Source organism: Manis pentadactyla, chromosome 4, assembly GCF_030020395.1.
Source record: "Manis pentadactyla isolate mManPen7 chromosome 4, mManPen7.hap1, whole genome shotgun sequence".
Classification (NCBI taxonomy): domain Eukaryota; kingdom Metazoa; phylum Chordata; class Mammalia; order Pholidota; family Manidae; genus Manis; species Manis pentadactyla.
In genome coordinates, this window is record NC_080022.1 from 43,326,096 (window position 1) to 43,349,412 (window position 23,317).

Genomic DNA, 23,317 nt, shown 5'->3' on the forward strand with positions numbered 1-23,317 from the left:
TTCCACTTTACAGATGAGAAAACTGAGGTTACAAAGGGGTCTGGAACTTTCCTGGAGCCCCAAGGAAGTTTGAGTGCAGAGCTGGGGAGGGAACTGAGCTCTGAACCCCTGGTCCACCTCTACCTAGACTGACTGAATCAAGATCATGAGACCAAACAGCCTTGAACTTAATCAAATCCTCATCACCCACATAAAGAAACTGAGGCCCCAAGACCAAGTGGCTGTGTGAGCATGAAGAAAGTAAGGGGCATAGGCAGGCAGGGGAAGCAAAGAACTTGTGCTGGCACATGCTTATGTGGGCCTCAGCATGAGCCAGGCTTCATCTGGGCCTAACACCCACAGCAATCAATCACCCTGCTTTTGTAGCACATGTAAGGAGGTGCAATGTTTGAAATGCCCCACTGGTTCAAGTCTCCCTGGAATCTCCCTGGTTAAAGTGCTTCATGAACCAGACCTGCCAGGAGGGAAGGTGATGCTGACAAGTGTGAACTAACTGCACAGCAGCCACCAACCACTGTGCAACCTCCAGGGGGCCATCTATCTGCCTGCACCTCAGGTCCTCATTCATCAAAGGGTACTGCAGGGGTGGGAACAGCATCCGGTGAGGGTCCCCGAAGGTGCAAACACACATCAGTGTTCTTCAAGATTTGGGAGGCAGTGATGATACAGAGGCAGTGCCTGTAAGCACTCAACACGGGACCTAGCACATAGTAGGTACTTGACAGGTGGTGGCTCTGTATAGTGGGAAGGGCAGTGGGTTGGCCAGCAAGGGAACTGAGCTTTAGTTGTTTTGCTCTGTGATCTTCCTTGAGTCAAGTCCTCTCCGCCTCGCAAACAGCAGAAGTGAACACACAGGCATTTGACTTGTAGTCTCAGTGAACCCTCTTGTCTTGGAGACCTGGGGAGAAGGAATGGGGGCAGGTAGTGGCAGGGGCAGCTGGGGGTAGATCTTGAGGAAGTATCTGAGGCACAGCTGACTCAGTTTTCTTTCTGAGGCCAAACTCTCTTGATTTCCAATTGCTATCATGCTCACTGGCAACTAAACCTGGTCAGAAACAACCTCGCAGGCCAAACTGATGCTCCAGACTTGGGGGTTCAGCAGATGCTGGGAGGCACAGACTTGGGGTTAAATGGGGGTACAGAAGGCAACTGTGGGTAAGCTGTGCGAAGATCACAGAGCAGGGTGCCATGGACCAGAGGTTGGGTTGCAGATGTGACACCTGGCCCGGTAGCTTGCACTCTATGAATGTTGAGTGACCCCAGCGTAAAACAAGAGTCCTGCCACCGGCTTGTGCATCCCCTGAGCAACGGAAACACATCAGAGCTCTGTGTCCCAGGGCCCTGCCAAGGCCCCGACAGAGTGCAAATGTTACGTCCACCTCGAAAGCCCCGTGTGTTTTGGCTCTGGTAAAACAGAGGCTGATGGATGGTTCATCAGTTGAACAGACACTGGGTGCTTGCCCTGCTCCATGCCCAGCAGAGACTTCCTGGCATGCCCCCAAAAACGCCAGTCCTGCAGGGACCTCCACTCCCTCCACAAGTACTGCACGGCCCAGTACATTGTACCCATCTGTCCCCAACATGGCAGACGTATCAAGGGAGGCCGGGGTATGTGGAGGGCAGGGCAGGCTGTGCTCCCTCAGGAGGCCACCTCCATTTGGAAATTGCCACTTACGAGGCTGTAGAGCCTCAGTGATGGACTCCCACTTTATCATTCCCCATGTCAGAAGAATGCATCATGAGGAGGCAGCGCTGCGCGAGTCAGAGCCGTAATCACTTACAGACAGTGCAGGCCCCAGTCCTGGCAGCGGAGGAAGATTTATTGTGGGGATGGACAGAAAACAAAGAACAGTTGTGCAAACTTTACAGAGCCACATTATGGGAAATGCCTTTCCCATTTCCCACTGGTAAATGTGCTGGACGCCGTTTCCAAAGGGGATTGAGCTGTTACCCAACCACGCAGACACTGCCCAGCATGGCCCACTGGGCTGAGCTGGCCCGGCTGCAATGCCCAGGCCCTGGCTACAAGTCAGACCCCGCTGTCTGTGGGGGCACAGCCAGCCCAGACTGCTCTGGTGGACCTGGGGAAGAAGGTTTCTTCCTGGGCCTCTCTGTCCTCATCTGCTTACTGTCACCCCCATCCCACATATTGCCAGACAATCAGCTTTCTGAATGTCAGTGTTGGTCATGTCATTCTTCTGCTCGGGACCCTTCCACTGCTCTCTCTGCTGCCCTCAGGGTAGAGCCTAAGCTCCTTACACTCTGAAGCTGAATAATGTACAATTCCAGCAGCCATTTCTGCTCCTAGCCACTGTGCACATAACACAGCCAAGCATAAGAGAATACCTATGCTCCCTGCAAGGGTCAAGACTGGCACATCTCAAAAATTCTGCATGTGTCCCCTTTCTGTGACATGCCTCTCCTCATGATCTGCACCTGGAAAGCTCCTACCCATGCTTCAAAGCTCAGCCCTCAGGACATCCTGGGGGAAGCCTTCACCCTCCTCTCTTAATTCCCTTGCCACCGGAACACTGTCATTTGGTGCTGCACACCCTTTGTCTAGCATCGCACCTGGCACAATGTGGATGTCAATAAAGCTGTGTTGGAAAGTTGACAGAGGGGCAGGGGAGCCAATACAGAGGAGCACAGAGTCTCTCCTGAGGGAGGGGCACAGGTAAGGACTTCAGAGCATCCTGGGCCTTGGAGGGTCCGAGGTGACTGAGGCCACAGGGGTTGTGTGACCATCGTCACCCACTTAACAGATGAGGACACGACACTGAGGTCTGTTGCTGCAGCTGTCCAAGGGAGCCACGTAAAGTCAGCTCAGCCAACCCTCTGCCATACAGTGGAGAGAGAGCCTATTAATGCTCAGTCATGAAGTTTACCATTTCCAGGATGTCCTCCTCAGAAAACATGGTCTGGACACTCTCACAGTCACTGTTGATTTTATCTGGCTTTCTCATTCCAATAAGAGAATCATTTCAATTCCACTTACATTAAATTCAAAAGCTTTTTTTCTTTTATTATTTTAAATTCCATTCAGAGGGTTGTGTTTTTTTATACTTATTTTTTTTCGTATTTCATAAAGCAGTGCAGGTTCACAAAACTTGGCCAGCATTCCTGTACCCTCAAGTTTGGTGCTCCCAGGAATGGTCATCTTTGCAAGAGCTTGAGCTGAATGACCCCCATCTCCCAAAAAGGAAAAGGGCTTCAGTTTTCAAGCACTGAGTATTTGCTAAGCAAGAGGTAAGTTCTCCATGTACATGATCGCATTTAATTCTCACAACTCTCTCCCCTTTACGCAAATGGGAAACTGAGGCTGAGAGAGGCCATGTGACTTGTTTGAGGTCTGTCTCACAGCTGGTTAAGGGTTCACCCTGGCTTGCAGGTCCTGACTCATCTTTAGATAATATAGAAGGGGTGGTCAGGAATGGAGCTGAGGTAGGGGTAGGGATGGGGAAGTGGGAGGAAGATAGGGTGGTGCAGGTTGTAAAGCAGGGAAGGAGGTGGCCCAGGAGAGCTGCAGGTAGTGGTCCAAAGGTTGGGAACTACATTTGGGGCACATGGGTCAACAAGTGACATGCCTGATGGGTAACCTATCTGGGAGGAACACACCTGCAAGGGTGATTGTGTACTCTGAGGCCTGACTACAAGTTGGAGCACTGGACTGGGAGTCAACAACTCAACTTGACAACCTCTGAAGAGCTCTGGGCAGTTTGCAGAGCAAACTCCACCCCTCCACCCCTCACAGAGACTCTTCTGAAGTGAACATCACAACCTCCATTTAATGGATGCATCAACTACAACTGGAAAGTGAAGTGACTTGTCCAAGGCTGCACAGCTAGTGAGCAGCAGAGCTGGGAGGAGTCACCTGTCTCCAGTCCCTCTGCTCTTCCCCAGGTAAGTCATATCCATCTGGGGCCTCAGTGTCTCCCTCTGTACAGTGAGGAGAGAGGACCCTCAGGGTTCTGACCTTATAAGACAAGCGCTTCCAGGAAGCCTCTCCTTGAGAAGCCTCCTGAGTTGATATTAAAAGCTAGGGGAGAGAGAAAGGCATCTTGTTGAAGCCAAGAGAGATCTGTGGAGCTGGAACCTTGGGTTGAGAAGGGAAAAGGGCACTAGCATCGGTTGGGTCCCCACTGAACAAAGAGTGTTCAGATGTTATCCCACTTCACAGCTCAGGAAACTGAGGCTCAGCACAGCTCAGTGACCCATCCAAGGTCACACTGTCAGTCTGTGGCAGTGGTGGGACTCACAACAGCCCTTTCTGTTCCTTTGGGGATGTTCATGACTGCATGGCCACTGTCCATTTTAGACTGTCCCTTTTTTCCTTTCCTAATGCAAACTGCCCCTCTGTTATGCATTTACTGTATTCCAGGCACTGAATAAGCACCTCGTGTAGTATCCCATCAAAGCCTCACAGCAAACCTATTTCCTCCACTTTATATAGGTGAGAAAATGGAGGCTAACAGAAGTCAAGTTACTTGCGCACAATCACAGGTTGATAGATAGCAAAGCCAGGTCAAGTTAAGGCTTTCTTGCAGAAAAACTTCTAGCACCAGATTAGAGGGTGGACGTGACCATCTTTAAGGTCCTGCGCATCTCATGACTTCACAGGAAACTGCTCTCTGGAGGACAGTGTCCAGGCAACCTCAGACAGCCTTGGGACAAGGAGGTCGGTCAGATGGCCATGAGGGCAGAGCCTCTGTACTAGAGAGCAGGCTCAGCTCCTCTGCCTCGAAGGCCAGGCCAGCTGTCAAAGGGCATGTGGTTCCCAAGACACTGAAGGCCTGAAAAAGAGGGGAGCTAAGGAGGGGGCCCTGGACTGGGTTGTGAAGATAGTTAGGAGTCTGCTGGGTGGGAAAGACCTTCCAGACAGAAGGACCAGCAAAGGCCAAGGCCCAGATGAATGAGAGAAGCTGGAGACCCTCCAGGAGTTTGGGAGGGGAGGAGAGCAGGCATCTCACCACTACTGTTAACTCACTGGGTGATGCTGGGCCACTCATGCTTCCTCTCTGCTCTTTGGCTTCCCCACCTAGTTATGAGTAGAAATGAGAGCAGACATGATTCTGGGAGGGACCCCCGTAGGGGTTGTTCACCCAGGCACATCTGGATGCCAACGTGAAGGCTGCTTTTGCTCAGAACGGTTTCCTACCCAGACCCGCCATCCCTGGAATGAGGTGAAGCACTGGCCCTGCTTCCAAAGTGGTGGACTCGGGGCCTGAGTTGGTGGACCACCTTGGCCTCTCTGGGCTCATTTACAGCAGGATTCTCCAGGGTGGGAGTGTTAAACCATGCTCACTTTTGCAGCTTTTTATCTGACCACAAACCCCAGTCTCCAGAAAGGAGGCTTGTTTCAGGGTGACTTATTTATTTCAAAGAAGTGAAAAGGTGGAGTGTTTTCTCCCCATTCCATGAGTGCCCTCTCCCCCACGATGGGACAAAAGACCCATCTTGTCAGCACGGAGGGGACCTGCCACAGGCTCTCAAGGTGTGTGGTCCTGGCTTAGGAAAATACTTAAATGCAAATGCCTATCAGTTTCCCTGCTTGGCGAGGGCTCCTGGAGGGCCAGCCTAGCTTTGATTCCATTCTGTGACCCCGTGGCCTATACCAGGGGCCTGGCACACAGGAGGTGCTTGGTGACAGCTTGCTAAAGGAGTTTCAGATCTGGATAGTCCCTTGATATTTATAGGCACACTGATGATTCTCTGCCTGGGACGTGGGTTGGGTTGTGGCTAGAGTCTCTAGAAGCAGGCTGAGAACTGGATTCAAATGTGATACCACAATGCACTTAAGGCCTGAATGTGGGCATGACCTAGACCGCCCTTTCCCCATCTGTGAAATGTGGATAATAATTCCAGTCTCCAGGAATGTTCTGGAGGCTGAGATCATGCATATGTGGAAGCCCTGAGCGAACTGAAAAATACTGAACAAGCATTTCAGTAATGTTCCTGTCCTCCTTGACCAGCTTGGACAAGGGTATGCAGCTAGGCCTCATGTCCTCTACTGTCCAGCACCATCACCAGACTCACAGGCAGCATCCTTCCACAGTGCCAGAAGTCTCACATCACATCATCTTCATCTCCGGGCCCCTGGTTCCCAGCATGAGGCCCAGCACACAGGGGAGCTTGCCCCTCCAGTGAGGCAAGTGTTTCAGCCTCCCTTTATTTGAGGGTCACTTTCCCACAGTCCCACCTGCCCCAACTTTTGGTTACAGCCCTTCAGGAAACTTCTCGCCCCCTGAAGCTGCCCTGTTTGCTGTGAGGCCCTAGGCCCTGTACCATCCTCTCAGGGTCTGTCTTCCCTGTCTCTTCCCTGTACACAATGAGGAAGGACTGAGAGAGCCACCTGCCCAGACATTTCAGGCTCCAGGATAATAGCCAGGGTGAGTCAGAGGGGTTGAGATGAATCAGGATTGTCTGCTAGCCTAGCAACATGCCCAGCCTATGGTGCTGGTCTCAGGACATGGGGACAGGGAAGGAACAGACACCCGGGAACTCTGCCCACTGTGATCCAAGAAGAATGCAGACTCCTCTCTGATAAAGAAGAGGCTGGGAAAAAGCAGCAGGTGGAAGGCAGTGTGGCTGTGGAACGGTCCAGGCAGCTGAGCCAGGTCATACAGAGCAGACCGTTTTGCCTGTGAATACCAGCCTCTTCTGTAAAATGGGCATGGTCATTCATGACTGGACATAGCCTGCCTGTCTCAGAATATATTTGTTCTCTTTCCCTTAAGACTTCCCATGAGATATGATCCCAGGCCCTTAGTCAGGCCTCTCTCTGACTCTCAACTCACAGCCTGGCAAATCTGTCAGCATCCTTCCCTTGCCCCTAGGCCAACTGTGTGACTTTGGGACCTGATTTAGCCTCTCTTGGCATCAGAGTTAGGCCAGTTTTTCCTGAAGATGGGTCAGGGAATGGCTAGCTCTGAGACAGGATATAAAGATATCTGAATCTCCATGAAGAACGACTCCCTCTATCTCCCCACCCCTCTCACCCAGGGTTTGGTTTCTTAGGGTTGTAGGGGGCTGGGGCAAAGCAAAAGGGGAAAGCCAGAAGTCCCAGGATGATGGGAGATGAGAGTAAGTTTAGCTTGGGTGGCCCTCTGGAAGGTGGGCACCAGGAGGTCTACCAGGTGGCCAGTGTTCTGATTTCCTTGGCTAGTTAAAGTTAACCTATAATGTTCAGCTCTTAGTTAGATGTATTTCCCTGGTCCTCGTTCCAAAGGCACCCAGGACAGACTGGCAAAAAGCTGAGAAGAGCATAAGGGATAGAGACCAGTGACCAGTGCGGCTGCACCTGCCAGAGGAAGCCAGGTAGGATATAAGACCAGCCTCGATGCTCCAGATGCGCATCAGGACTGGGAGAGTATAGACCAGAGCCTCCTGCCTGGGCCTCTGCCCTGCTCCCCATTCTAGTGCCTGTCACCCTGAACAGACACTGCCAGGCACATAGAAGGCACTCTACATCGCTGGCAGACACCAGACAACAAGGCCACTGGTACTGGTAACAGCCCTACCTGCTTTACCACAGTGGAGGCTGTGGAATCAGCTGACCTCAAGCCCAGACTCCATGACCAACTGGCTCTTCTGAATGATTCCTCAGTTGTAAAATAGCCATAAACAGTCCTGGCCTAACTCCTAGGGCTACTGCATGAGTCTCCTGAGATGGTCAGTGTGAAAGAGCACAATGGGGCCGGAGGAGAATTAACTGAGCACTTCCCTGTGTGAGCGCTTTGAACTCCAATGACAATAATTCTAACAGGCAGGTACTACTATTGCCCATTTTACAGTTAAGTGTACTAAGGTTCAGAAAGTCTAAGTCACCTGCCTGAGGTCACACAGCTGGTATATGGCAGGGCCAGGCAGGGCCCGAGGTCTATGTGACTCTGGACTGGGCTTTTCACACACTGCTTACACACCCGCCTACCCCTGCTGCGCTCATCACCTTGGGAAAGCTCCTCACAAAAGCCAGGGATTGTTGTCATTATTATTATTTTATAAACCCCAAGGTTATGAGAAGTTTTCCTTTTCACTCTGCCTCTTTTTTCTTGATGTGGAGAAAAGCAAACTACACAGGCCACTAATTTCTGCAGTCACAGACAACCAGAATTCCAACTGTCTGGGAGAGCCGGCCTAAGAAGCACGAAATTAATCTTAAAGTTAACGTCTTGGAGGCGTCGCAGCAGTATTTGGGTTGGACGTAACCTTGTTATCGTAATGCAGATGAAACCCCAAATTTAATAAGGCTAGGACAACTAGGACAACATAAGAAACATAACAGGATATTGCAAAGAGATTAGGGAGCTTCCTCTGGACAGCGTGGATGGGCTGTGGAGGAGGCAGGGCGGGGGACCGGTGGTGCCTTCTACCCGTCTACCCAGGCGAGCGAGGTGAGTTCCTGATGCGGAACCTGACCTGCGGACTAGGAGGCCTGGGCAGGAGGGGGCCAGGCTCCTCATGCACCTTGACGCCTGCTGGTGCAGGAGCAGAGCCTCCATGGGCTAAATGTAAACCAGCTGCCTGGGGCCTGAGCCGTACAGTTGGATGGGGTGGGGAAGGCTTACCTCATGAAAGAACTGTGGAAAGGGTTGCTGGAAAGATAATAAAAGGATTAACTGCTATTTTAGTGGGCCATTTACTCTTCAATCAAAGTGTCTCATCTATTTCCGGTTCTCCAGAGGCTCTGAGCCCAAAATTCCTTTGTCTATTACAGCACATGGTAGCAGAGGCCTGTCATGAGAAATTAATAATTTTACAAGGAAGGGAGATTTTATTTATCTGGGTACTGGTTGAGGCCCGCCCCTCCCCTGGGTTACCTCCTGAGCCAGCATCGCAGGAATGGGGAGCACCCCCTGGGGGGAAGGGAGGCACTCAGCTCTGCAGAAGCTGGCCTCAGGAACCCAGAGGATAAGCAGTTTAATGGGACAAGATCTACACAAACAAGAGTATCACCAAGGCTTAGAAAGATGCGGGTTCAAAATTCCACTCCAATGGTTGCTAGCTGCATAACCTTGGACAAGTTACTTTTATTGTTATTGTTATGATTATTGGCCTCTATTATTTTTGTTATTGTTTGTCTATAGCTATGTGACCTGGGGCAAATTATGCAATCTCTCTGAGCCTCAGTTTCCTCATCTCTAAAATGGGAGCTAATATTATCTACCCCATAGGGCTGCTGCGAGGACCACATCAAGTCATTGCTTAGAACAGCCCCTGTACACTGTTTGCTAGTATTAATTCTAAACCCCTCAAGAGGCAAGATAAAGTGTTCAGACAGGAGCATGCAGAGGGCCAGCTAGACTCTGCTGAAGCTTTGTTTCTTTACCTGCAAATCTCTTGGTTTTACAGGACTCTTGTAACATTACCACGGGTAAGTATAGACACAGCGTGAATATCACCTCCTTCATGAAGCCCTTCTGGGCCTCCCTTCCCTGGGGCTACACAAACTCCATTCAAGAACGTGTCCCTGATCACCACTCCCATCTCCCTCCCACCCCTGACCATGAGTCCCTAGGAGCTCTGGGTCCCCAGAGCCAGGCATGAGCCACACATAACCCAGTATTCTGTGGAGTCTGCTGAATCAAATGCAATCCTGGCAGGCTGGCCCAGGAGAAAGAACCCTAGAGAGAGATCCTGAGACCACACTGAGTTACCTGGACCTCTCAGACTGACTCCCTGGACCTCCATTTCCCAAACTGGAAAATGGGCAGGGAAGGCCTAGATCATCTCCAAGGTCCCTAATGTCCAAATCAGATACTCCTGGGTGCTGTGATTCCACACAAAAGGCCCTGTTGGGGAAGGCCACTAACCACACTGCTCCAGGGCCAGGCCATATAAGCCTCCATGTAGGCCCCCCAGACACCGGAGGGCTGACCACAGGAGAGAGGATGTCAGGGACTGGGGCTCAACAGTGGCCAGCTCCAGTATCTGAGAGAGGGACAGGGCCCCTCTGTCTTCCAGGACCCCTCGCCTATGACATCTGCTGGTTATTTTCTTCTGGGCAAGCGTATGCCTTTCAGTAAGCCACCTGCCACAACACCTCAAGTGAACAGGGGCATCCCCAGGATGGGCTTGGCTGCCAGCTCTCTTTACAGCATACTCTTGGCCCAGAGGCACATGAAGAAGTCAAATTCTGAGCCTGCTTAATCCAGCCCCTCCCCACACACCAGCACACCAACCACAGGTTCCCTCCTATTTCTATTCTTTTGCAGAGGTTGTTCATGGCTTCTCACTTGTCTATAAAGTGAACTTCTAATCCTCAAGACCCAGCCTCATTGAAGCTGACTAAGCTGGCCCAGTCAGATGCCCAGCTCCCAGCTCCCCAAGGAAATGGGGCCCCAGCGGTGAACACTTGGACCCAGAGGGTGGAATTTCTGCTGCTGGTTGCCAATGCTTCCTGCCTCTTCCCTGGTCTCTATAAATATGGCCCTGGACTTTGAGCAGGGACAGAGGTGTGCCCTGCCTCAATGCAACCATTCCCAGACTGAGTACTCCCCCCAGCAGGTGGGGCCCAGCAACAGTGACAGCATGCAAATGAGGAGGAATTTGACTTGGGCTGTAACACTGGCCCCGCAGACCAGACACACTGCTTCCCCCTCTGCCTTAGCAATGCCCCAGTGGCGGGAAGACTGGACTGGGCCTTGGTGGCTCTGCAGCCCTTCTGCTCTGTCAGGTACCTCCCCTGATGGTATTCAAAGCCTTGGGGTATGGGCAGTGGTTTGGCTGAGTATATAAAGGACTAAATCTATATTCCCAGCCCCAATATGGATTTCCACCACATGACAGCAACACACAGAAATGACCAGTTGGAAGGGCTGGAGGCTCAAGTGCCTATAGTTAATGTGTGTGTGTGTGTGTGTGTGTGTGTGTGTGTGTGTGTGTGTTTGTGTGTGTGTGTGTGTCTCTCTCTCTCTCTTCCTGGAAACCTTAGTTTCAACCCCATTCAGAACACTGCAGGTACTACTCAAGGTCTTATTTGCTACCCCTTGGCCTTACCCCAAAGCCTGCCCTGGAGACTCACAGCTTCCAAGTTGGTTGCCTGTGAAGACCTAGTCTCTTTGGAAGCAGCCAAGACTGTGGGGTGCCCTCCCTGGGAGGGATAGTGTTGGAGGAAAGCATGTTCTCCATGACTTACTTGACCACTGGTGGGTGGGACACTAAGCATTTGCATATAAGGGAAGGCTAGCTGAGCCTGCTTTGACCTCAGAGCACATGTGTCACCACCTGAAAGAGTGTGTGTGACACCCAGCCAAGTGGTAAGCCTTGGGGCCGGGGAGAGGCACCTGGTGAGTACGAGGGGCCCTCTACCAGGATTCCCAGTGACAGGCATGCTGTCTTGGCCAGTGGCACATCCACAGCACTGGTCCTTCCCCTGTCAACCACAGGGGATCTCAGACAGGTAAGGAGACCCAGGTGGCCCTCTTCCAGGGCAGTGAGGTGGTGCTGCTTTTCTGGTTAGGTTGCAGTGTGACCCCGTGGCCTTGGGAACTCACCATGCATTTGTTGGGCTTCTCCCCCGAGTGCACCCTCATGTGGATGAGCAGCTTGTAGCGGGCATTGAAGGGCTTGTAGCGGCGCACGCAGCCTGCCCAGAAGCAGGTGAAGTCTTCCCCCTTGCGCTGGTCAATGTGGCTCTTCTCAATGTGCCGCACCAGCTCCTCCTGCTGCTCATAGGCTGCACAGCAGTCCACCCAACGGCAGGCCTGCCGCCCACCCACCATCCTGCCTGCCAGGCCCAGCCCCAGCCCTCCAAGGCCAGGGCCAGGTGGCAACTGAGACAGTGGGTATGGGGGCGGCAAGCCCTGCTGCGGAGGACCAAAGAGATCTGAAAACTCGTCCTCAGGCTCCTGCTTCAGGAAGCTGGCCTTTCGGCAGGGTTCAAGTTGCAAACTGCCCTCGCGGCTCTCCATGGTTGCAGTGCTGGGTCGGGCCCTCTTGGGAGGGCCCCCCAGGTCTCCTGGCAGAGAGGGGCTCCGGAGTCCATTTATGCAGGTGACTAGAGCTGTCTGGGAGGAGCGGATGATGGAGGTGATGTCAGAGGAAGCACATGGTGAGGAGGCGGCTGAGGAGGTCAGGGGCAGGTCCAAGAGGCAACAGCGCTTCAGGCTGTCCTCAGAGAGGTGGGCATCAGGCTGGGGGCCCAGGCTGGAGCTGGGTTCACTGCCCAGAAGGTAGCAGGAAGGTGCGGGGTTGCAGAGGCCTCTGCCCGGGAGGTCCAGGTCTGTGTGTAGGTCGGTCACTGGCGGGGCCCGACAGTGGGCAGACAGGGGGGCGCAAGCTTCTGTCATGGTCCTGTAGTCAGGCAGGGACTCCTGTTTGATATGCTGTGTGGCCGGGAGGCCACCATTCACATATGTGGCCTGGGATCGGGGTGACCTGGAAGATAGTGACCAGAGAGGCCATGAGAGGGTGGGCACCCAACAGTGAGAAGGTCTAGGCAGGGGGTGGTAGGGAACCTCAGGACCAAGGGGTGGAGAAGCCCAGGGCAGGAGAGGAGGTTGAAGGCTGGAAGCAAAGAGAGAGAGAGAGACCAAAACTGGCAGCATGGTCAGCAGGGAAGAGTGTGGGGGGAAAATGGATGAGAAAAGAAGACGGGGGCTGAGGAGAGGTTCAAGAAAGGCCAGAGGTCTAATGAGGAGAGTGCCAGGAAGGAGTGCTGTTTCATCCTTTGACCAAATCCAGCCCACTCTGTCCAGGGCTGGACGCCATCCTGTCCTGTCTCTGAGACCTCACTAGGGTGTACCCTGCCCTGTCTCCATGACCTCCTGCAGGCACAACTTGTTTTGCTAGGCTTTGCTTTGTTGTACTTTGAAGATACCATGTGCTTTACAAATTGAAGGTTAATGGCAATCTGGCATCAAGCAAGTCTACCGGCAGCATTTTTCCAACAGCATTTGCTCATTCTGTGTCTCTGTGTCACCTTTTGGTAATTCTCAGAATACTTTCTTTTTTTTTTTCATTATTATTATATTTGTTATGGTGACATGTGATCAGTGATCTTTGATGTTACTATTACAATTGTTTTGGGGTGCCACAGTGTCCATATAAGACAGTGATCTTCACTGATAAATTTTATGCATATTCTGACTGCTCCACCAACCAGCCATTCCCCGTTTCTTTCCTTCTCTTTGGGGGTCGCTAAGTCCTTCAGACACAACAATATTGAAATTAGGCCAATTAGTAACCCTACAATGGCCTCTAAGTGTTCAAGTGAAAGGAAGAGTCACACGTCTCTCACTTTAAATTGAAAGCTAGAAATGGTTAGCTTAGCAAGGAAGGCATGTACAAAGCTGAGCTAGGCTGAAAGCTAGGCCTCTTGCCCCAAACAGTTAGCCAAGTTGTGAATGCAAAAGAAAGGTTATTGAAAGAAATTAAAAATGCTACTCCAGTGAACATATGTATGGTAAGAAAGTGAAAAAGCCTTACTGCTGATAGGGAGAATGTTTTAATGACCTGGGTAGAAAGCCAAACCAGCCACAACATTCCCTTAAGCCAAAGTCTGATGCAGAGCAATTCAGGGAGGTGGCATAAGACATAACTCTCTTTATATGAAGGCTGAGAGAGGTGAGAAAGCTCCAGAAGAAAAGTTTAAAGCTAGTAGAGGTTGGTTCATGAGGTTTAAGGAAAGAAGCTATCTTTATAACATGAAAGTGCAAGGGGAAAGGAAGCAGCAAGTGCTGATGGAAAAACTGCAGCAAGTTATCCAGGAAATCTAGCTTAGAAAATTAATGAAGGTAGCTACACTAAATTACAGATTTTCAATGTAGATAGAATAGTTTTCTTTTGGAAGAAGATGCCCTGTAGGGCTTTCATAACTAGAGAGAAGTCAATGCCTGGCTTCAAAGGACAGCCTGACTCTCTGTTAGGGGTTAATGCAGCTGGTGACTTTAAGTTGAAGTCATTTACCACTGGCCATTCTGAAAGTCCTAGGTCACTAAGAATTATGAAAAATCTACTCTGCCTGTGCTGTATAAATAGAACAAAGCCTGGATGACAGCACATCTGTTTACAACATGGCTTACTGAATATTTTAAGCCCATCATTGAGACCTACTACTCAGAAAAAAATATTCCTTTCAAAATATGACTGCTGGAAGCAAGAAGGATTGAACATGATGGCAGTGTGAGAAGTGAGGCAGAAACCTCCTCCCTAAACCACATATAACACGAAAATACAGCAAATACAACTAATCCCGGAAGAGTGACCAGAAAGAAGACTGTAACAGACAGCCTACATTTGGGGAAAAGAGAAGGCCTCATAGAAAAGGGTAAAGTAGCAAAGCTGTGATCCGGACGGTCCCAAGCCCTCCTCCCACCCCAGCTTACAGGTGGGAGGAAGAGGAATGGAGCAGGGAGGGAATACTAGCCCAGGACTGCTAAATACCCACCCCTGGAGATCTGCTCTGAGAGGAAAAACGCACATGACATGTTCCTCTGGAGATTAGAGGCATTGGAAAGCAGAGACAGGTGGAACACTCAGAGAGACAGATTCCAGCTGCTTGTGGAGAACAGGTACCCACAACTGGCTGCTCGGGAATAAAAGAGAGGCAGGCACTTTGAAAGACTCCCCAACAGCAAGAGACCTGCTAAAGGGGCAAGAATTACATAGAGCTTGATGCTCGCAAGAAAGGACAAGTGGACAAAATCATCCCACTACACTCAGCCCAGCAGGTTGGGAACTTTCAGGAGCTCATGTGCTCCATCCTCTTGGCTGGCAATGCAGCACTGAGGACCCCCACTGTGATATGCAGCCTGCCCGCTCCTTCCTCCCAGCTGGCACTGGTTTGCAACCCTGCTGCCCCCACCATTGTGCCAGGCCAGCCAGAAGGCAGCCCTGCCTATAGCAGCTACAGGGGCATAACATAGAGACTCCTCCCTGTGCACTTGGCCCACTGGATCTAGCAGTGGAGGCAGGCACAGTGGCTGGGAAGCAGGAAAGAGCTCTTTCCTCCTGGAAGGCTCTGGTGCCATGTGCCTACAACCCTCACCATTGCTCCAGGGGCTGGGCAGCTCCAGAGAGTAGAGCTTCTGGGCACTAGAGGGTGCCACCTACACAAAGTTATTCCACAGGAATCATTAGAAATATGAAATGGCAAAAGAATCTGGTGCAAACCAAAATCCCTCAAACACCAGAAAGAGGGTTAAGTGAAACGAAATAAGCAATCTTCCTAATAAAGATTTCAAAATAAAAATCATAAGCATGCTCACAAAGCTACAGAAAAATATTCAAGGCCTCAGGGAGGACTTCAAGAAAGAGAAACTTTGAAAAATATGGTATCTGAAATGAAACATATAATGGAGGGGTTAAAAGCACATTAGATCAGGAAGAGGAGATGGTAAATGAAATAGAAATTAGAAAACAGGAATACAAAGAAGCTGAGGCACAGAGAGAAAAAAGGATCTCTAGGAATGAAAGAATATTAAGAGAATTGTGTGACCAACCCAAACAGAACAATATTTGCATTATAGGGGTACCAGAAGAAGAAGACAAAGAGAAAGGGATAGAAAGTGTCTTTGAGGAGGTAACTGCTGAAAACTTCCCCTATCTGAGGAAGGAAATAGTCTCTCAGGCCACAGAAGTGCTCAGACCTCCCAATACAAGGGACTCAAGGAAGAAAACACCAAGACATATAATAATTAAAATGGCAAAGATCAAGGACAAAGACAGAGTATTAAAAGTAGCCAGATAGAGAAAAAAGATCACATACAAAGGAAAACCCATCAGGCTATCATCAGACTTCTCAACAGAAATCTTACAGGCCAGAAGGGAGTGGCATGATGTATTTAACGCAATGAGGAAGGTCCTCGAACCAAGAATACTCTACCTGGCAAGATCATTAATTAAATTTGAAGGAGGGATTAAACAATTTTCAGATAAGTAAAAGTTGAGGGAATTTACTTCCTACAAACCATCTCTATAGTATACTTTGGAGGGACTGCTATAAATGGAAGTGCTCCTAAGGCTAAAAAGCTGTCACCAGACAAAATGAAACCACAGTAAAGGAAGTGGACCAGTTAATTGTTAAGAAAATGCAAAATTAAATCAACTACTCACAAAGCCAGTCAAAGGACACACAAAGAGTACAGAATATGACACCTAATATATAGATAGTGGAGGAAGAAGAAAAAGAAGGGAGAAAAAAACTTTTAGGTTGTGTTTGAAATAGCATAATGAGTTAAGGGAGACTGTTAGATAGTAAAGAAGCTTCCCTTTAAACTTTGGTAACCACAAATCCAAAGCCTGAAATGGCAATAAGTACATATCTATTGATAATCACCCCAAATGTAAATGGACTGAATGCAACAATCAAAAGACATAGAGTTACAGAAAGGAGAAAAAAATAAGACCCATCTGTATGCTGCCTACAAGAGACTCACTTCAAATCTAAAGACATACATAGACTAAAGTGAAGGGATGGAAAGAGATATTTCATGCAACTAATAGGGAGAAAAAAGCAGGAGTTGCAGTACTTGTGTAGACAAAATAGGCTTCAAAACAAAGAAAGTCACAAGAGACAAAAAGGATATTACATAATAATAAAGGGGTCAGTCCAACAAGAGGATATAACCATATAAATATCCATGCACTCAACATAGGAGCACCTAAGTATGTGAAACAAATACTAACAGAATTAAAGGGGAAAATAAAATGCAATGCATTCATTTTAGAAGACTTCAACACACCACTCACTCCAAAGGACAGATCAATCAGACAGAAAATAAGTAAGGAGACAGAGGCACTGAACAACACATTAGAGCAGATGGACCTAACAGACATCTACAGAACACTCCATCCAAAAGCAGCAGGATATACATTTTTCTCAAGTGTACATGGAACATTTTCTAGATCACACACTAGGACACAAAAGAGCGTCAGTAAATTCAGAAGGATTGAAATTGTACCAGCCAGCTCTCAGACCACAAATGTATGAAACGAGAAATAAATTATGCAAAGAATACAAAAAAAGCCCACAAACACATGGAGGCTTACCAACATGCTCCTAAATAATCAATGGATCAATGACCAAATAAAAACAGAAATCAAGCAATATATGGAGACAAATGAAAACAACAACTCAACACCTCAAAATCTGTGAGATGCAGGGAAGGCAGTTCTAAAAGGAAAGTATATAGCAATATAGGCTTACCTTAAGAAACAAGAACAATCCCAGTTGAACAGTCTAAACTCACAATTAATGAAACTAGAAAAAGAAGAACAAAGGAGGCCCAAAGTCAATAGAAGGAAGGACATAATAAAGATCAGAATGGAAATAAATAAAAATGAGAAGGATAAAACAAAAGAAAGAATCAATGAAACCAAGAGCTGGTTCTTTGAGAAAATAAACAAAATAGATAAACCCTTGCCAGACTTATCAAGACAAAAGTCTACTTACATAAATAGAATCAGAAATGAGAAAGGAAAAATCACTATGTACTCCACAGAAATACAAAGAATTATTAGAGAATACTATGAAAAATTATATGCTAACAAGCTGGGTAACCTAGAAGAAATGGACAACTTTCTAGAAAAATACAACCTTCCAAGACTGACCCAAGAAGAAACAGAAAAATCTGAACATACCAATTACCAGCAATGAAATTGAACCGGTAATCAAAAAAATACCTAAGAATAAAACTCCAGGACCAGATGGCCTCACCACTGAATTTTATCAAACATTTAGAGAACACCTAATACCCATCCTCCTTTAAGTTTTCCAAAAAGTAGCAGAGGAGGGAATACTTCCAAACTCATCACTCTAATACCAAAACCAGGCAAAGCACCACAAAAAAAGAAAATTACAAACCAATATCCCTGATGAACATAGATGCAAAAATACTCAACAAAATATTAGCAAACCAAATTCAAAAATACATCAAAAAGATCACCCATCATGATCAAGTAGGATTTATTTCAGGGATGCAAAGATAGTACAATATTCAAACATCCATCAACATCATCACACCACATCAACAAAAAGAAGGATAGAAATCACATGATCATCTTGATAGATGCTGAAAAAGCATTTGATAAAATTCAACATCCATTCATGATAAACATTCTCAACAAAATGGGTATAGAGGGCAAATACCTCAACATAATAAAGGCCATATATGACAAACACACACTCAACATCATACTTCAGAGTGAAAAGCTGAAAGCTTTTCCTCTAAGATTGGGAACAAGACAAGGAAAACCACTCTCCTCACTCTTATTCAACATAGTACTGGAGGTCATAGCCATGGCAATCAGACAACACAAAGAAATAAAAGCATCCAGATTGGTAAGGAAGAAGTTAAACTGTCACTGTTGGCAGATGACATGATATTGTACATAAAAACCCTAATGAATCCACCCAAAAGCTACTAGAAGTAATAATTGAATTCAACAAAGTTGCAGGATACAAAATCAATACACAGAAATCTGTTGCACTCTTATACACTAATTATAAACTAGCAGAAAGAGAAATCAGGAAAACAATTCCATTCACAAGTCCATCAAAAATAAAATACCTAGGAATAAACCTAACCAAGGAGGTGAAAGACCTATACCCTGAAAACTGTAAGACACTCATGAGAGAAATTAAAGAAGACACCAATAAATGGAAACACATTCTGTGCTCTTGGATAGGAAGAGTTAATACAGTTAAAATGGCCATGCTGCCTAAAGCAATCTACAGATTCAATGCAATTCCTATCAAAATACCAACAGAATTCTTCAACAAACTGGAACCAATAGTTCTAAAATTCATATGGAACCCACAAAAGACCCCAAATAGCCAAAGCAATCCTGAGAAGGAAGAATAAAGCTGGGGGGATTATGCTCCCTGACTTCAAGCTCTACTACAAAGCCACAGTAATAAAAACAATTTGGTACTGGCACAAGAACAGACCCATAGACCAATGGAACAGAATAGAGAGCCCAGATATAAACCCAAACACATATGGCCAATTAATATATGATAAAGGAGTCATGGACATTACAATGGGGAAATGACAGCTTCTTCAACTACTGGTGCTGGCAAAACTGGACAGCTACATGTAAGAGAATGAAACTGGATTACTGCCTAACCCCATACACAAAAGTAAACTTGAAATGGATCCAAGACCTGAATGTAAGTCATGAAAGCATAAAAATATTAGAAGAAAACATAGGCAAGAATTTATTGAATATAAACATGAGCAATTTTTTCCTGAACACATCTCCTTGGGCAAGGGAAACAAAGGCACAAATGAACAAATGGGACTATATCCATTTAAAAAGCCTCTGTACAGCAAAAGACACCATCAGTAGAACAAAAAGGCATCTAACCATATGGGAGTATATATTTGTAAATGACATATCCGACAAGGTGTTAACATCCAAACTATATAAAGAGCTCACATGCCTCAACACCCAAAAAGCAAATAACCCAATTAAAAAATGGGCAGAGACACTTCTCCAGAGAAGAAATTCAGATGGCCATCAGGAACATGAAAAGATGCTCCACATTGCTGATTGTCAGGAAAATGCAAATTAAAGCCACAGTGAGATATCAACTCACACCAGTTAAGATGGCCAACATCCAAAAGACAAAGAACAGTAAATGCTGGCGTGGATGTGGAGAAAGAAGAATCCTCCTATATTGTTGGTGGGAATGTAAATTAGTTCAACCATTGTGGAATCCAATATGGAGGTTCCTCAAAAAACTCAAAATAGAAATACCATTTGACCCAGGAACTCCACTCCTAGGAATTTACCCAATGAAAACAAGATCACAGATTCAAAGACATATACACCCCTATGTTTATCACAGCACTATTTACAATAGCCAAGAAATAGAAGCAACCTAAGTGTCCATCAGTAGATGAATGGATAAAAAAGATGTGGTACATATACACAATGGAATATTATTCAGCCATAAGAAGAAAACAAATCCTACCATTTGCAACAACATGGATGGAGCTAGAGGGTATTATGCTTAGTGAAATACGCCAGGTGGAAAAAGACAAGTACCAAATGATTTCACTCATTTGTGGAGTGTAACAACAAAGCAAAACTGAAGAAACAAAACAACAGCAGGCTCATAGATTCTAAGAAGGGACTAGTAGTTACAAAAGGAAAGTGGGTGGGGAGGGATGGAGAACGGGATTAAGGGGCATTTGATGATTAGCACACATAATGTAGGGGAATCACAGGGAAGGAAGGCAGTATAGCACAGAGAAGACAAGTAGTGACTCTATAGGATCTTACTATGCTAATGGACAGTGACTGCAATGGGGTGTGTATGGGGGGATTTGATAATATGGGTGAATGTAATAACTACAATGTTGCCATGTGAAACCTTTATAAGATTGTATATCAATTATACCTTAATAAAAAAAAATAAAACTCCTCACTGAAAATGCATCTGGTCACCCAAGGGCTCTGATGGAGATGGACAATGTGACTAATATTCCTTTCACACATGTTAACACAACATCCATTCTGTAGCCCATGGGTCAAGGAGCAATTCTGACTTTCAGGTTTTATTATTTAAGACATATATTTCATAAGGTTATAGCTTCCATACAGTGGTTCCTCTGATAGATTTGGGCAAAGTAAATTGAAAACCTCCTGGGAAGGATTCACCATTCCTGATGCGATTAAGGACATGGGAACAGGCCAGAATATCAACATTAACAGGAATTTGGAATCAGTTGATTCCAACCCTCAAGGATGACTTCAAGGGGTTCAAGACTTATGAGGAGGAAGTAACTGCAGATGTGGTGGAAACAGCAAGAGAACTAGAACTAGAAGCGGAGCCTGAGGATGGGAGTGAACTGCTGCATCTCATGATAAAACTTGAACAGGTGAGCAGTTGATTCTTATGGACCAGCAAAGAAAGGGGTTTCTTGAGAAGGAATCTACTCCTGGTGAAGATGCTGTGAAGATTGTTGAAATGATGGCAAAGGATTTAGAATATTATACAAACTTATTGATGAAGCAGTGGCAGGGTTTGAGAGGATTGACTCCTATTTTGAAAGTTGTTCTACTGTGCATAAAATGCTATTAAACAGCATGGCATGCTACAGAGAAATCATTTGTGAAAGGAAGAGTCCATCAATACAGCAAATTAAGTGTTGCCTTATTTTAAGAAATTGCCACAGCCACCCCACCTTTCAGCAACCACTACCCCTGATCAGTCAGCAGCCATCATCAACGAGGCAAGAGCCTCCATCAGCAAAAGCACTGTGAGTCACTCAAAGGTCAGGTGATGGTTAGCATTTTTTAGCAGTAAAATATTTTTAAATTAAGGTATGTGCATTGTTTTTTCAGATAAAATGCGATTGCACACTTAACAGACTATAGTATAGTGTGAACATAACTTTTATATGCAAAATTCATTTGACTCACTTCATTGCAAAATTTGCTTCATTGTGGTGATCTGGCACCAACCCTGAGATATCTCTGCAATATGCCTGTAGTGAGTTCTGGAAGAAAAAGGCTGAGGCCAGAATTTTAAGGGACTCCAGGTCTAGTTTGTTTTAAATTCTGCCTACTTGTCTTTTAGATCTTTTTAAATTTTTTATAGTCTCTCTCAATTTATAAAAATGTTGTGTGACATTTTGCCCTGATAATCTGTCCTTTCTACTATGAATTTCAGTGGTTAGGGGTATGGGGGGCACCCTAGGAATAAATGAGGAAAAGCCTCTCCTGGGGGCACCCCAGAATTTCAAGCCCAGACACTATGGTTGCATAAAATGCAACTTTGGGGAGAAGCCATGGGCAGCATGTGGGAGGCAGAAGACCAGGGTCAGAGGCCAGGGTTGGCCACTCCCAGTTGAGCAAACCTGGGCAAGGCACTCTGGGACTCTCTCCTCACCCCAACATTTGAACGGTTTTCCTCCTTACAGTGAGCATGGTGTGATGGGCACGGCCAGACATGGTGCAGTCCTTATCACACATATAGTACATGAGTTACTAGAGAAGATCTTTCCCAAATGTAGTACAATTAAGTGCAGACAGACACATAGCCTGCTGGTCACAGCAAGGTGACAATGGGCTGAGGGTCAGAAAAGACCATTCCGGCTGCCTTGGCAGGAAGCCTGCTTAGGTGTCCAAAGTGTGACTAGGACACCCCATATGTCTTTGGGCCTGTCTGAGCCTTAGTTTCCTCACCTGTGAAATAAGGCCAAACCTTCCCTACCTCAGAGGGTGGCTGCCAGGATCATATGAGATGACAGACTCTGTAACAACCCACTAGAAAGATGGCAGGCAAACAGGGCCTCCCTACTACCTATTACTGTTGCTGTCCTGGAGCTCTTGGGAGCCAGAGCTGTGGGGTCATCCCCTGCCCCTGCTTCCCAGTGTGACCCTACAGCTCCAGCCGCTCCCTCTCTGGCTCCCTGCAGCTGTAGGCTCCCCAGCTGCAGCCATGAGGTGCAGGAGGAAGGGACAGGGAGAAGGAAAGGAGGAGCCCAGAGCTCTCAGAGAGCTGGACTCCAGGACCGTGACCCCACGGATAGGAAAGGAGCCAGAGAGTGCAGTGTAGCCTGCTATCATGAGCAGCAACCAGTGGTCTGGCTTGGACCAGAACGCAGGCACCTGTCTCCTGGGTGTGTATGTGTCTCCTGTGCAGACAACTGCCCTGAGTGCCCCCGGGGTAAAGGCTTGGCTCCTCTGTTAGTTTCCCAGCTGCATGCGGATAATTCTACACTTCACTCAGCAGATGCCTCTCTTTCCTGCCCATTGGATTCCGAAGCAGGCAGCGTGCACACACACACACACACACACACCCTTCCCAGAGCGGGGGACTCTGGACCCACTATTGCCAGCAGAAAGCTCTGAGTAACTTAAAGATATGAAATACAAGTTGTGACTTTGTAAACTTTAATAAAAAGTAAAAGCATAGCTGTTCCTTGCATGGTACCCATCCTGGGCCTGGCAGAGGTGGGCAGCCAGGTAAGCACCTGTTCAGAGCAATTCCTTTAAAAACAACATTAGGTTAAAACGACTAACCAGGAGAAGAGAACAGCTGTAGTGACTTGTGGCTGAGTTACCTGAATAGGAGACAGCAAAACCTCAAAGGGCATGGGGCAGGGAGGGGACAGGTCAAGCCTTCATGTCTCCTGGCTCCAAACACCAGCTGAGGCAGTCCCCTGCTTGCCATTGCTGTCCCACGAGGCCAGGCAGCTTTTCAGGCCCTGCTTTGCCACTGAGCCCTGTGCACCCCAGGCAACTGCCATTATATCTCTAGAAATTATGAGCCTCAGTCCCTACACAGAGCAGACAACCGCTGAGCAACCCTACATGCCAGGCACTTGCCCAAGGGAGGCCTCATGCAACCTTAACACAGTAG

At 47.4% G+C, this 23,317-nt stretch overlaps 1 protein-coding gene across 2 annotated transcripts in view; it reads right to left on the reverse strand.

Moving 5' to 3' along the window:
• GLIS1 (GLIS family zinc finger 1) overlaps nucleotides 1-23,317 on the reverse strand; it is a 243,125-nt gene that overhangs the window by 79,163 nt on the left and 140,645 nt on the right. For both annotated transcript variants that reach the window (XM_036911159.2, XM_036911157.2), the window contains exon 4: nucleotides 11,493-12,375. In XM_036911159.2, coding sequence (XP_036767054.2) covers nucleotides 11,493-12,375 — 883 coding nt within the window. The remainder of the gene's footprint in view (nucleotides 1-11,492; nucleotides 12,376-23,317) is intronic.